At 41.2% G+C, this 16281-nt stretch overlaps 1 protein-coding gene across 18 annotated transcripts in view; it reads left to right on the top strand.

Moving 5' to 3' along the window:
• Positions 1-16281, top strand: part of nrxn1a (neurexin 1a) — a 92766-nt gene that overhangs the window by 9180 nt on the left and 67305 nt on the right. For 11 of the 18 annotated variants that reach the window (XM_054767757.1, XM_054767768.1, XM_054767764.1 and 8 more), the window contains exons 3-4: positions 4056-4073; positions 5084-5113. The exons of 4 other annotated variants lie outside the window; for them this stretch is intronic. In XM_054767757.1, coding sequence (XP_054623732.1) covers positions 4056-4073; positions 5084-5113 — 48 coding nt within the window. The remainder of the gene's footprint in view (positions 1-4055; positions 4074-5083; positions 5114-16281) is intronic. 3 more of the 18 variants (XM_054767770.1, XM_054767762.1, XM_054767758.1) reach the window with 1 other exon arrangement.

Here is a 16281-nt window from a genome sequence, read left to right as displayed (position 1 = left end):
AACATAAGAAATTAAACAACTAAAAAAGTTAAAAAAAAACAATTAAAACAAAATCTATTCTCGTTCTTTTTTAGCAAAAATTGCACTTAAGTATAATTGCACTTAAATATAAATAAATTCACAATCATAACCAAAAACAATAAAAAATAGACCTTGTCTCTGTTAAAAAAACATTCCAATAAAAAGCACACACAACATTAAATACAGTAAATAAAATGGAGTAAGTCTCTGTAAACAAAATTGCACTTGAATGTATAATAATTTAATTTGCCTTCCAAACTCCTCAGTAAGCCTTGACTGTCGGGATGCTCCGCTGCACCTCCATTGGTAGTTTTTTTCCCAGTTGGGAAAACTGTCAGTGTCAGATATCGGTGTTCATGCGCTCACCTTGTTCATTCCGTTTAAAACCGAAATATTCCCACACTGGGGCTGTGGCATTCGCCTTAGAAACTTTTGTGCCTTTGTTCATGTTAGTGTATGCTTGCTCACGGGGCTAACTTACTACTAGCACTCTGTGTAACCATGCTTTTCCAATATTCCACACTACAAAATGAAATAAATAAATCGATATCGGCATCGGATAGGAAGTTAAATAGTTGTAGCGGGAAACCGCTATCATTTAAAATTGTTTTGCGTTGTTTTTCTTCATGTACTTATTCTCTATAAAAAAAATTATTGAATATTTTACATTATTTACATTATTTCTTGCCTCAGTTTTCATACGTTTTGATTTTCCTCTAACCTTTTGAAACAAATAAATAACAAAATTGAGCTACTACTGTTTACTGAAATAATGCTGATCCATACATTCCGACATTTTTAATTGTTCTGCCTGTCACTATACGTTGCCTTCATAGATAAATGAACAAAGATACATTATTTGTAATACATAATACATTTCAGTGAAATAGTACAATTAAGTGAATTTTTCCCACAGCATTCCTGATGGTCTCTAATGAGATTCAGCACAGTGGTTAGGAATCACTGATCTACAGTATGGTGCTTTCTTGTGTAATGATTCGATGGTGTCGTGTTGTGTCTTCGCCAACTCTCATTCCCTCAATAGTCTCCTTTTTTTTCTCCCGTTTAATAGGAAAGGGCTGAATTATCAGCCTTCAACCCTCCATCCAGCCTCTCTGCTCTCAATTATTACTTCTACCGTACTTGCAGAGCAGCTCAAGTCAAGAACTTGCATATTGTTTTGAGATAAAGATCATTTTTTTTTAGGTCTCATTAGCTACCCGCAGGACAACGGCTGTCGTTCTGAAGTGTGAAGTGATTAAAGGGATAGTTCAGATTTTTTGACATGAAGTTGTATGACATCCCCATCAGCATTGTAGTCCAATAACTGCGACTTACCCCCCACTTGGTCTCCTAAGTCCAGTTCAGGTCGGGTTTCGGTGATGAAGAACGTAGTTCTGCTTAGTTGCTGGGGCCATTTAAGTAAAGAGCTTGGCAGCTAAAAACAATATGCGTTAAAAAGAGTAATGCATTTGAATCACTAAAATGCCTTCTCAAAAAAATCTGACCTCACAAAACGATTGGCGTCACATATGTCTCCCGCCGTATCCATGCGCACTGTCGCCTGTGCATTCATGTGTATGTGATGAACACACTCGCAGTAATGCCACCTTTCTTCCATGACGGAGCGCCGCGGCCATCTTGTTTACATATGTGTTTCACAGCGGAAGTAGATGAGAGCGTCTCCATCACATACACATGAACACACAGGCGACAGTGCGCAGGGATACAGAGGGAGACAGATATAAGACAGAGCGTTTTGTGTGGTCAGATTTTTTTGAGGAGGCATTTTTGTGATGCAAATGTATAACTCTTTTTTAACTCATATTGTTTTGAGAAGCCAAACCCTTTACTTGAATGGCCCCAGCAACTAAGCGTAACTACATTCTTTATCACCGAAATTCGACCAGAACTGGACTTAGGAGACCAAGTGGAGGGTAAGTCTCTGTTAATGTACTACACTGCTGATGGGGATGTCATACAACTTCATGTCAAAAAATGCACACTATCCCTTAAAGTCATTGACTGGGACTGAAATAAATGAAGAACAATGTCTGGCCATATTGACCCGAAAGGTTGAGGGTTCTTTATGGATAAATGGTTATTTTTGCAGCCACATTGCGTGGAACATTTTTATGAATTTTGAGTGTTCTTATATTGGCATTGTTATAATAAGGGAATTTTTTTTGCTTGATTTGTGTGGCTCATTTGATTACATTAGGGGTGTCCAAAGTGCGGCCCGGGGGCCATTTGCAGCTGTTTTTTTTATTCTAAAAATATAATTGAACAAGAAAACAAAAAAAAATGTTTTAAATCAGCAAAAATGGAAAAATTAGCTAGAATTTAACAAGAATAAAGTCAAAATATTAAGAGAAAAAATCCTAATGACATCCTATGACAATAACTTGATATTATAAGGAAAAATAGGAGCATAACATTTAAATATTAAAGAAAAATGATCTTTTTTTAAGTTGTGCTATTATGAAAAACAAACAAAACAACAAATAGAGTTGTAATTTTTGGAAAATTTGGTTGCGGAAAAAGCTATAAATGTTGAGAATGAAGTCAAAATATGGGAATAAAATCATAATTATGATATGAAAATGTACAAGAAGAAGTTGGAATAGTTGGAAAATAAAATAAAAACAGCAGAAAAAAATTGGGCAAAATGGGGAATGGGGAAAAAAGAGCAAATACCAAAGTTCATACTAATAATGTGTGTATAACTTCTTAGCTTATCTACATGTGTTGCATATCAATATTTTTCACTCTGTGGCCCTCAGTGGAAAAGGTTTGGACACCCCTGGATCACATAAACGATTCAATTTTAAATTGAACTGTAGGTTTTTGAGTCATAGGAGAATCTCTCTGAATGTTCTGAGCTCCTGTTTTGATGCCAATGTTGTATCAAGTAGAGTAAGTAGGTCTGCATGAATGCCATTTCCAAATCTCTCATCTCGGCTGGATGCAGCCAAGTAATGCACTCCTTGCATCGGTTGCTTCGAGGCGTGATTATTCCACATAATTCCACACGATCGACTGACTGATTAATCGATTAGCATTCATTGCACCCGTTGCGTTAGAACAGGAACAGGGTGGGTAAACCAACTTCTAGCTAAGCAACTGTCAAGCTCCTAGTTGACCTTCTTTGGTGTTCAGCACAGTTTTTTTCAGATTTCTGATGATGTCATATACAGTTGAGCATGTAGTCTGCGCAAGGCGCCGCGTCGCCCTGATTGCCAGCCGAGTCATTGTGCCCTCTAGTGAAGTCAGAGTGAACCCGGCTCATTAGGCCCGGCCTGGCTCGCCTTGTCCTTGAGGCCGAATCACAGTTAGCATGCTAATGGCTCCACCTGTTTCTGCTACACTACTAGCACAAGGGCACAGGCGAGGAAGTTCACAAACACTTAAAGACACACACACGATGTGCACACACACAAAATCACACGCTGTGTCAGTGTGAACCATGCATGCCCTCTTTCCTGCACTGCGACTCCATCCTTTCCTGCTATGTCACATCATTATTATTACATCATCATTTGTCAGTGTAAATGTGTGTGCGTGCGCCTGTGTTTGCGCGCGCCTGTGTGTGTGTGGGTGTGTGTGTGCGTGTGTGTGTGTGTTGCATGCTAACTCTTGGGGTGGGCTCAGGGGAGCGGAAGCGGCCTCAAGGTAAGTTTTGGGGGAAACTGGCTCCGAATCTTAACATGCAGGTAGGAATCTATATGACGGCCCACACCCCTTCAACTACTGCAAAGCAAGTATGTGTGTGTGTTTGCATACATTTTGGTAGAGAGACATTACGCTTTTAATGCAGCTGTGTGTGTTAGCCTGTATGGACAAAACTTTGACTACCTTTGCAAACACCGGTAGCCAGTGTGGTGTCTGTGTGGACCTTTGCATGCACGTTGCCGCGGTAACCCTGGACCGGTGTGCATGTACAGTAAGTAGCCATGGTAACTCAAAGGGTTTAGCATGCATGTTAATGAATGTCTGTCTCTTTCTTTCCTCGCCTGGCCGTGACACCCTCCCAGAGCACACCTACACACCAGGTAGGTGGCCCTGCACCCTCTAATTGCCTAGCTACCTGTTTACTAGCCTATTTCCTTAAACAGTGGCCTGGGTGCATCATCCACTTGAATAAATAAACCATACATTAATAGAATAACAGACTAGCTGGAGTTATTTACTGTGGAGGAGGATTGGGCGTTGTGGTAGATGTCCTTGCTGCAGAGCAGACCTGGCATCTGTATACTTGAAGCTGAAATTGGACAACTTTTAGGCTGCTTTTTTTTTCCATGCAGGACAAACACAATCAAGTGGTGTCCATAAAAATGCTAAGAAAATGCCACAAAACAAAGTGATGGAAATATACAGTCAAAAGTGTCTCTAAACTTTTGACTGGTACGATATATGCCAGTATTTCTTATTTTAAAAAAAATGTCATCATACAAATTAAAAGGCCTCCCCCAGTTGTAAACATTTATCTGTAATAGACGCCCCCAGTCACTATATGAGGAAATACAGTATCAATGCTTTATCTGTTTCTATCATGCTGCCACATATATTATATGTGGCACTTCTTCACTTCTTCACTTCTTTTCTGAGTTTTTCATTCCCTCTCTTCCATGATATTAGATTTAAATCATCCGCACTGATTTCCTAGCACTCTCTGCACTCTCGCAGCCATTTCTTTTACCACGTCATCCTTTTTTGGGGTCTGCTTCCCAGCTTCGGTAAATGTATTGTGTGGCAATGTAGGGTTGGCCGCAGACATGGCTGGTAAGTGTGACATCATCTACAACAAAGGCTCCTGCCTCCAGGTTACATAGAGACACATAAGAAGCACTGTACTGTTTACAAGTTGGCTCTCTCTGTGTCGCGCGCCTCCTTTGTGGCTGCCCAGGGATGAGTAAGTGTCTGCGACGCGGGTTTTTCTCCTCTTTTGAAGAGTAATTTTAGTCACAAACACACAAGACACATACTGTATTGCACATGGAAACAAAGACTTCACGCCCCATGATCCTTTGCTGTGCTGACTGTGCTCTTGTCTTCCTTTAAGGTCTGGCACACCTGATGATTGGCGACCAAGGTATGGCCTCCTCTTACCTCACTTCTGTTGTATTCTGCTATACCATCACCCCCTCACCTCCTCCCGCTGCACACACACACACACACACACACACGCCTACAAACATCTCCCCTCCTTGCCCCCCTACCCCCCTCATTTTCATCACCATGTGGCGCAGGAGGAAGTTGTCTCTCTAGGCACTGAACCAAGGTCAGTTCTTTCCTGTAATTGAGGTTTCATGGTTTAAACGGCCCCATGGAAATGATGGAGTTTTAATTTAACCTGAAATGGATGACTTCAGCATTTGCTGTGGAACTAATAAATGTGAAATGTGGCTTTTAAGATGATTCCGGAGGAATGAGAGATGAGCCTGAGAGCAACTTCTGCTTTATATTAACTCACCAGCCACTTAATTTGGTACTACTGTGACCCAACAAGGTTCACTTGTACAGGGTCATTGAAAAGTAACTCTCTCGTTAAATAATTACAAATTATTGATTATCAGTAATCATTTTTTCATGTATAAAGGTCTTGCACAAAGTCTAGATTGGACAGCTCTAGCCTGAAGGGGATGGGGATGCAAGATCCAAGCATTTATTCTCTAAGGTAGAATGGATGCGCCTGAAAGTCAAAAGTGGCTGTGTCGTGTTTATTTTTTAGAGGCAAAATGAATGAATCCTTTAAGAAGTGAAAGGACAGCATTGTATGTGGGAGATAGGTGGTGTCGCAGACCTCCCCCTCTTTTCAGACATGTCTTTGTAACCTTGACTCCTCTTTCAAACCATTTGTCTTCTCTGTCCAGAACATGTACATTTTTGTTTGCCAAATGACTGTTGTTGGCAGGCAGAGGCCTCACTCCACTGTAGCTTTATGACTGTTTGCACCACAAAAGGGTGAAACCATTCTTGGTTGGGGTGTGCCTCTGTCTTGGAGAATAAATGCTTGGGACTTACACCGTCCCTTCAGACTAGAGCTGTCCTATCCAGTCATTGAGCATGTTGATGAAGTCTGCTCGGATGAGAGGCGAAACGTCTTCTAAGACAACCTGAACCTGTTGCCCCGAGAATACGATAACCTGGATGGATGACAATATTCAAGACATTAAATTCTACAGAATAAACACAAACAAATATGCAGTTACTTTTCAATCACCCTGTATATTAAAAAAAATAGAAAGGAAAAAAAATAATGCTGAAAGTCTTCAAGACGTACCTAATTAAGTGACATGGGAATGGCATTTAGGCGCCTAAAGCTTTGCATTTCTTGGCTGGGTTAGATCGCTGAGGTCCATGGATGGTTTCATTTGACTTTTACTCTTACGCCATGTGCCACTGCATTCATCTGCAGCCTTGAATGGAGTCACCCATTGAATGTGCGCGCGTGCTTGCATATGTGGGTGCCTTCACATGATGAGGCTGAGGCTGTGGCAGCTCTCCCGGGATCCGCATTCATCCCCGCTTTTTTCCGGCAATTCATCGGCTTCCAGCTCGTCACCCTGCGCCGTCGCCGGTGCTCAGGCAAGCGCCCGCGGTGCTCATACACTGGCAGAGTGCATGTTTCTCCGAACAGATGTTCCTACAGTGTATGAAAGCAATTCCGAGATACCTCCAACCGCCTCGAGTAGTTTGCTCGGTGCTTTTTGAACACAGCCCAAAAATAAGTGCCACCACAATGCTTTTTAAAAAGTGTTGGACTCACAATGCCAGTTTCCTTTTTTATGCCCATCTTCCTTCTTTCTGCCCTCTTTTTCCCCCCTTTTGGACTCCACGCTCTGGAAAAGTAGGAAAGCTCAGAGGTACTACACTGATTTCCTTCTTTATGGCGCGCTAAATGGTTTTGACATCCTATGCATTGACAGATTGGCGTGTATGTACTGCATAGTCAATCATCACTTTGTGCCTTTTAAATTGAAATATTTCAATTTCTGTCAGGTAAGCTGCTGGTGCATGTGTGTGTGTGTGTGTGTGAGTGTGTGTGTGTGAAGCTGCTCATTCACGTGCCAGCATGCGTGTGAATGATTCGGAGCTCCAACCAAGGGTGCTATTGAAAAATCTGAAGGTAGGTTGGCCCTGCATGACGCTGATGAATACACTGATTGGCCCACATGAAGACCAGGTTCCACAACGACTCGGCTCACGCGTCGCTCCTTGATTGGACGAGAGAACATGATGACGGCTTGTCTCCCATTGTGACAGGTCCACCATGTGTCCAATGAACTGGCAATTAAGCGAAACAAGTCCTTCAAATGCCGGAGGATGGAAATATCTTGAATGCATCGCAAATGACGCCTTTAACCAGCAATCACAGTGAGGCATCACTATTTAGACGCCTGTTTCTCCCGAGGCTTTTTTTTTCCATTTTGATTGCTGAGTGCATTTGAGTGCAGGATATGTCTGCTGTGAATCCTACAGTGGAGAGCCTCAGTAGCTCAAGTCTACTGTGGGTCTGACGACCCTGAAAGTGTAATTCCTTCATCTTCCTCCCTCCACGTTTTGACTGAAGCTGGAAGGGACATGGATAAACATACGTTTTCAGCATAGTTACCCAACAATCCTTGTGTTTGTGTACGGAAGGGGTGTCCAAACTTTTTCCACCGAGGGCCACATACTGAAAAATCAAAGGATGGACAGGCCGCTTTGATATTTTATATTTTGTAAACCCACCCATGTGGATAAGCTAGAAGTTATATAATATATTTGAAGAAAAAACAGCCTGCATCTCAGCTTTGTGATATAGGTGAAAAAGCGTATTATTAGTCTGAACTTTTTCTCCTCAAATTAAAGTTTTTTTTTTTTGCTTTTTTTCCTTTTCTGTTTTTCCCCCCAAATATTTCAACATATACATTTTCCTTTTCTTGTAATGTTATGACTTTATTCTCATAATATTTTTGACTTTTTTGTGTAATATCATAACTTCTTCCCAAACTAAATTTCCAAAATTTGCAACTTCATTCTTGTTTTTCATAATACTACGACTTTAGAAAATAACGTCATTTTTTAAAAATATTTCAGCTTTATGATTTAAAAAATTATGACTTTATTTTATTATGACTTTATTCTTGTAAAATGACAACTTTTTCCCTATAAGATGACAACTTTTTTTCTCATAATATTTTGACCTTTTTCTAATAATATCATAACTTTTTCCAAAAAGTGCAATTTCATTTGTTTTCTTTGTTTTGTGTTGTTTCTCAAAATAGTATGACTTGAGAAAATCTTTTTTCTGTTATATTTAAACTTTATACTGCTAAAGATTATGACTTTAGTCTCATAAAATTATGACATTTTTCCCGTAAGATGAAAATATTTTCCTCATAATATTAGGACTTTCTTTACTTCTTACTTTCTTTGTTATGACTTTATTCTCATAAAATTACTGCTGTTAATTCCATTTTTGCTATTTTATGTTTAATTGTGTTTTTACAATGTGCCATGGGCAAATATAAAAAACAACTGTCAGCCTCAAATGGCCTCAGGACCGCAGAATATTAACAGACTTTATTCTCATAAAATGATGACTTTTTTTCCCGTAAGATGACAACTTACAACTTATTGATGACAACTTCTGATATTTCAACTTTATACTTAAAAGTGATGTTTTTTCTAATAATATTATGACCGTATTCTCAAAATTATTATTTTTTTTGTTTTCCCATAAGATGACAATTTTTTTCTCATAGTATAATGACTATATTCTAATATTTCAGCTTTATTCTCATAAAATTACTGCTGTTTTTTCAATTTTTGCTGTTTTCTTACATGATTGTATTTTTAGAATGTAGTGTGGGCCAATAAAACAGTATAGCATTTCGCAAACGGTTTGGCTACTGTGAGTGGGACTTAGGGTCTTCTGCATGGAAGTAATTTAGAGCCAGATTTAGTTGTAGGGATGGGGTGGGGATTGAGGATTGGGGATGGACATTCTTACGCACAAATGTGTTCTTAAAGCCTTCTTACAAAGATTTTTAGCATTCACGAAACGTGTTCTTAACTCACAGTTCTTAGATCTAAGAACAAATTCTACGAACACTCAGGAGGACTCTTACGCACAAGCAAAGCTTGCACTTTCAATGCGCAATCGCCCTCATGATGGATTTTGCAACCCGATCCCAAAAAATGTAGTGCAAATAAAATATCCCAACAATTATTTAGCATCAAAACAACTCAAATATACTCCATGGATAAATATATATTCAAATCCCAATTCATCAAAAAAAAAGGTAGCTGGCTGGACGTGCGCTGCGCAGAGAGAGAATGTAAAGGGACCATTAGATTTATTTGCTGAAAGCGACGAATATTTGATGTCCCGCTTCAGGCTTCAGGCTTCCCTCTCTGTTCTTGCAGGTGTGCAGGATCATCAGAATAACATCGCAATGAAACGTGGTGTGCCTATTGCGCACGTAGCACCCCCAGATAACGACATGCGCCCCCAGCCACGTCTTGAGCCAGAGCACGGGGCTGCTGTATTAATTAGGCAGCGTCTAATCAAATGTAACCACAGAAAAAATAAATTGTCACACACAAACTATGTATTTTGACTTTATTTTTCCATCATGATTGTGTAAATATTTTCTAGAGTTTCCGAAATGGTTTGGTTTCTGATTGATGGCCCGCCTCCCGTTTCCTCCAGATCCCTCCGGTGCAGTCTAATCTTTTTTTTTTAGTCTATTTTAAGTCAAAACACTTCTTTTTAACCTCTGCGGTGGTGCGTTTCTCTGTGGAAACGGCATTTATGTTTCCTGCGATGGTGCTCCATGCCGACTCTTTTTGGTTGGCCTGATGACCGGTGGATACACGTGAAAATAAGGTGGTCTTGTGTTCGGTCACTCCTTGTAAAAGCACCTCTATTTCAGTAGAATTGAAGTTTTTCTTTCGTTTGTTGTCCAGCTACTTCTCAGTCTTGCCCTTGCGTGTTGCGCACGGCACATTTTTTGCCTTATATAGGAAATAATAGGTGGTGACCTGTGCAACCTAGGCCTTACATGCACGGGCATCGCAGTTGGCATTCATCAACCTAAGAACACGGGTGTGAACGATTATCCCTATTTAAGAACGTGTCGTGAATGTGGCACAGTTTCCAACCCACGCCTTCTTAAGGACACTTCTTAAGAAGACTTTTAAGAAGATGTTCGTGAATGAGGCCCATTGACAATTACTATTTTAAACATTTTACAAGTGCAATTGGAAACAAACAGGAGAGATGCACATATACCAATCGGCTATTGGTGCCAATCTAAGTTCGGAAGCTAAATTAGTAATGAGGCCAATACTGGAGACCATATATTACACCTCAGCCTATACAAAAGCAGATAAATAATGTGGCGTTTGACATTTTAACACTTAGTAACCCACAAATTATAAAAGTTAGACATGCAGGAGGCTATCTGGGTAAATTGTATTTTAGGTTTATTATTTCTGATAATACAAATTTAGGATGGAATGCTGGATTGGTATCTGGATTGGTTTAGAAAAGTTGTGCAATTTCAGGCAGCAGAACAACAAACATCAGGCCAAAGCTCATACCTCCATTTACATGAAGAGCTTAATTTTCAACTGCTGTAGTTTGACGTTGAGCTTGTGTCCATCCATATTCATTAGAATATACAATATTCAATAGAATGCACCTTGTTTGTGTCTGTATTTTAGGTTGTCTGGGGAGCTAATCCCAATCCCAGTCCCAGATCCAAGGCATAGATAAGCCCAAAGAGCAAGACAAAAGCTTGGAAAGTTACTCAACACTCCCGACAATGAAAATGCACATAACAGTTGTCGCAACTTCATTTTCTGCATCCTTAAATAGCAGTCCGCTGAAAAACAGTAACAGACATGCAGAAAAAAATAAGATAAGCTTAAGAAAATGCTAGCTGGTGTAATATTTAATGTTTATGGAGCAGACCTGATTACAGTGGAACCTTGGTTAGTGTCATTAATTCCTTCCAGTAGGTATGACTAACCGAAACATTAACAGAATACATTTTTCCCATAAGAAGTTTTGTAAATCCAAATAATTTGTTCCAGACGGTCAAAAATGTTAACACAAAATACGTTTTTATAGTTTATAGTTTTACATGCAGAAAAAAATTGGAAATGCATATACTGTAAATACATATCAATGATGAATAAAAGGGATACATTTACATTTAAGGTTACTTTTACCTTCATTGAAGACGTGATAGATGTGACTGAAGGTGGTGGTAGTTGATCTCACTGCCACATTGTGTCTTTGGGAACAGTCATGTCTTCAATGAAGGTAAAAGTAACCTTAAATGTTCATTTATTCCTTTCATTCGTCATTTATATGCATTGACAATTGTTTTATGCATGTAAAATTACAAAAACGTGTTTTGGGTTAACATTTTTGAGAGTAAACCGCTGATGTATGGCGGACGTATTGTAGTTCGCTTCCGGTTCCAATTGCCATTTTGTTTAGCCAGCTGATAGGATGCTAACAAGGAAAGACGTTTTGTGATAAAAGTACATTAGGAACACAGTTGGGCAACAATGGATTAACAATACGACCTCTTCTATAATTTCAACTTTATTCTCGTAAAATCACTGCTTTTTTTTTTTTCCATTTTTGCTGTTTTCTTGTTTATTTGTATTTTTAGAATGTGGCATGGGCCAATAAAAAACAAACCGTGTTCTGCAAATGTCTCCCAGGCCGCACTTTGCACACCCATGGTGAATGGTCAAGGCCTTTTTACACGTTGAAATGGCATACATCCAGCATTTTGGCGTTCTTTCTTCTTGGCATCTAGCACTTTGTTTTTTGTCTTATTTGCAGTGTGTCTAGCTTTTGGGTGCCCTGAAATTATTGTTTGGCAGACACAATCAGGTTTAAACCGAACCGTGCACACTGTGAAGTGAAGGTCGTCAAATCGTACAGACGGAGCCTTGCTTAAGTTAGCTCGGGGTAAAGAGGCTTTTTTGAGGAGCCCGCAAAGCTGAAATGAGTTTCTTTTAGGGGTCGGGCTGAGTGTCTTTGAAAGATATACAGCACATGTGTCTGCTGGTGGGTGTGCGTGCAAGAGGAACTGAGAGGAAAAATGCTAGCGTGTGCCTGTGAGAAAGGCGCTAAAAGAATGAATGATGGAGCGGGTCGTCTCGGCTCCTGTGATGTGCAGCGACTGGCTGTATCTGCAAAGCGACAGTGGTGCACCCGTCTGCCCTCACGGGCTCGCTTCTTCTACCAGGGGACATCAGCCCTGATGGGTTGCCGCGGACCTTTCCCCTCCACCGCATAAAACACAACTATCTTTATCCCTGGGAACAATAGCCACAGATCACATAACAGGTTGAATGGGTGAAAAAAAAGGCAGGCAGAGAAATGTTCATAAGTATCACGCAGCCAAAGGAAGAGGATTAAAGTTTTGCTAAAACGTTTCTCTAAAAACCAAGAATCTGCTGCCAGTTCTGGGTGAAGGAGCTATTGGAAAGTCTAACTAGTGTGGTGGAGAGGTCTTGAATGTAATTGGCTCCTATGCTTGTTTACATTTACCGTAAATTCCAGTGTACAAGCCGCACCCACTAAATTTAGAGGAAAAAACAGATTTGTTCTTATATAAGCCGCAGGTGTGCACGTTATAAAATGGGATATTTAGTGTAGACTTTACACAGAAATATTTTTTCAACTTTTAATAAAATAAATTATTTTTTTCCAAACAGTGCATGCAAGACAGTGGTGCAACACTGATAATTAACAGGGCAGAACAGTACACAGCTAGTTAAAAACAGTTCCGAATAGTACATGTAGCATACAGTAGATAATCATAGCCTACCCTACGTGTCAGGATTGAAGGGCGTCATAATTCCTTCTTCACACATGGTTGTCAGCTCGCTCTCTTTTTTGGTGTGGGAAGGTGGAGAAGTTGGACTGAAGCGAGTGCGGTGAGGTGATGTGAAGGAGGAGGAGCACGTTTGGGAGAAATACAGTTGAGATGGAGGAAAATTCGAAAGCTGATGAGGAATGGAGACGAGGTGGGGTGTCTGTGAGCGTCGTGGTCATGTAGCAGCATGGTAATGGTCTTCAACTGAGTAGTCCTACGTGAAGCAGCCATGTTTTGTTGTCTTGACAGCCAAATCCATTGCCATCCATCTTCTATGCCGTTTATCCTCAAATCCATGGCCTTTAACTTGAAAGCAGCGTCAATTTAATTTCTTTGTGTAAGTTCTATGATGGAAGTTTGTCACTACCGGGTTGTTACTGCAAATGTGCAAAACGTGTCTACATTCCGCTACAGTAGGTGGCGGTATACACCTAAACGTTGGTTGCGACCCAATTTACGGTATTAATTTCGTGTCGTACCTCTGAGGCAGTTTGTTCAGCTTAATAGCGGCTGTCCCGAGGGTTCTCTATATCAATCCTGCAATCTGTGCGCCCGCTGCATCGTCAAGTGGTCAGTGGAGTGACCTTTAAACACACGAAGGAGGAGACAAAAAAAGACACACTCACACACAATAACCTTTAAAGAATGCCTGCTGAGTAGGTGAGAGTGTGTGTGTGTACGCGTGTGTGTGTGCGTGTGTGTGTGTTTTTGTGTGTGTGCTCACTCTAAATATGCATGAGTAAGGCTGCCCGCACATTTTCTTCACGGTCAGCGGACGAAGCGGGGACGATGTGTGTACGCGTTTGCATGTTTTGTGCCCGTGTGCGTGCCTGGTGTGAGCGCATGAGTGTGCGCTCAGGGGAGGTGGATTGTGAGTCATCACTTGTGACACATAAAGCGCTGGCAATCAGTGCGACTCCTTTTTAACACATTGTCTTGTGTGGCGAAAAGCGCACAGATGGATGTGTTCTCCATTGAGGCATGTTGGCTGTCGCATTTGTCTTTAAATTGCCTCTCTTGTGTTTTCATACCTCCTCCTCACTTGTGTCCAACACACGCACGCACACACACACACACACACACACATATACACATAAAGATTCCACCATATGTGGGGTTGAGGATGGTAACAGACGCCAAAGCGCCAGGCACCAGTCAGTACCAGAAAGGTACAGCATGTCCCTTACCTCTTACTCATCCTGATCCGGGAGTCCTAATAAAAGTCACACAGGGCTGGTTAATTTTTAATAAAATACAGTCCCACAGAGGCTAGGGGGACGAGGAGCGGCTTATTAATCATAACTTATCATGAATGGTGAGACAGAAATGCAGGAAGATATTGCCACCTGGCTGACTTCAGTGTCACAACGTTCACAACAGTAATTGTGATATAAGGCGCTGACCGTATCTGCATACGCAGTGGAGGTTGTTTATGTCGACGCTCCTCGGACCGGCTGACTGACGTCAACAAGCAATCACTTATTAATTAATTAATTTTCAAAAAACAGTGATAGAGTGAAGACGAAGTTCGAACTGTGATGTAGCAAGGGGCGACTGTTAATCTTTCTTCCCGTGTCTAACAAGCTAAAAGATAAATAAAAATTAGTGCATTTTGTTGGTTTCTGTGGTAGAATCCAGGTTAATCCTGCCATGCTTTCATTATGAAACAAATTTTGCGCTGAGCAGGAAGTCATTGCGTGCACATTTCAGTGCTGTGTAACCAGACAGTAGTTATGTCGCTGTTGTCTTTTCATGCTGCTTAACGATAATGATGTTGTTAACAGTATCACAACACAAAAAATCATTGTGCTTCAAAATAAAAAAAAGCACGCCAGTAACATAACACGGAACATGGGTGCACCACAGTTGGCAGTTGGGTCTCTTTACACTAACCGACTTAAGTAGGTTTCACTCTGGTATAATCATAGAGGAAAAAAAAGTTATTACTAACACGGCATAGCTAAAAATACACAGCGCGCTGCTGACATTCAGTCAGGACGATGCAAGCAAGTGATCAGCACAGCCATTGGAGGTGTGAGGACATGGTGGTGTTAAAAAGAGGCAAGCGACAGCTGACCGATTTTTGGCTGTGAAAATAAAACTGTGAAGACAGAGTGCTAGTCCCCCATGGTCGTCAGCAATGTTCATAATGGCTTCCTGTGAGTAGTTCATGTTCCTCTCAGCCCTCACCAAAGTAGAACAACGTGCTTCCTCAGAACTCAGAATGTCATCAAAGCATTGCAGTGTTGAAATCAGGAGAATTCCTACCCATCATCGCTATTTTCACCTGCTTGCGTCAGTCAGAGCAAAGATGTTCTTCAACTGTCTATCAGGGTAGTCGTTATCCAAGGTTGTCGGCACTCGCTCTGTTAAAGCAAAGTGATGGTTTTCTCCTTGTCATATTTGAGAATATTCTGTTTGCCTCTGAGGGACAGTTGGAGCACTTGTTCCAAACATATACCTATAAACAGCACAGCATTCCTGTCATGCAGACGATTTTTGCAGTCGGACCTTAAAAACAGCAGCGCACCCCTGTCTTATAGGGCAGGGGTCCCCAACCACCGGGCCATGGCCCAGTACTGGTCCGTGGGTGGGGCCAAACAGGGCGCTGTAAGAAGACCTCAGAAAGGAAGATCTAGAGAAGCAATGAGATGGACAAAGCTATGCAGCCATCGCAGGTTCAATCAGTGTGCCAAAAAGTACTGTTGCATCACTGGTCCAGAAGTGGAAGCGCCATGGTACCACTGTGAACCTCCGAAGAACAGGGCGTCCCTCCAAGATTACGGCAAAAGGCAAGAGCTCAGGGAAGCAAGCGCAAACCCCTCCGTAACTCTTGAAGACCTGAAGCAGACTATATCCCGCACTATATCCCGCACTTTACACAAGGAAGGTCTCTATGGGTGTGTTGCAAAGAAGAAGCCATACCGTGCTATGCTCTGCTACCACACATCTGAAAGACACTCCAGCGATGTGGGAAAGAGTGATCTGGTCAGATGAAACGAAAATTGAACTTTTTGGCCTGAACACCAGGAAGTATGTTTGGCACAAAGCCAACACAGCTGATGATCCGGCTCATACCATCCCTTCCGTGAAACATGCACCGTACTCCTGGAATATAGAGGATCTTTGACTACCGTTTTTGCAGTCACGCCTTAAAAACAGCAGAGTGCTCATTTCACATCAAGGATCTTTGACTAGTCAGCACTTCTGTCATACAGAGCAGTGTTTCCCAACTCTTATGGAGACAAGGCACATATTTTACATTGGAAAAATCATACAGGATCTTTGACTAGTGTTTTTTTTGTCGTCTGTCCTTTAAAAAGGTAGTGTGCTCCTTCGGTCACATAGAGGATCTTTGACTAGC

Source organism: Dunckerocampus dactyliophorus, chromosome 2, assembly GCF_027744805.1.
Source record: "Dunckerocampus dactyliophorus isolate RoL2022-P2 chromosome 2, RoL_Ddac_1.1, whole genome shotgun sequence".
NCBI lineage: Eukaryota > Metazoa > Chordata > Actinopteri > Syngnathiformes > Syngnathidae > Dunckerocampus > Dunckerocampus dactyliophorus.
The sequence above is the reverse complement of the archived record's forward strand: the minus strand, read 5'-3'. Positions and strand labels throughout refer to the sequence as shown.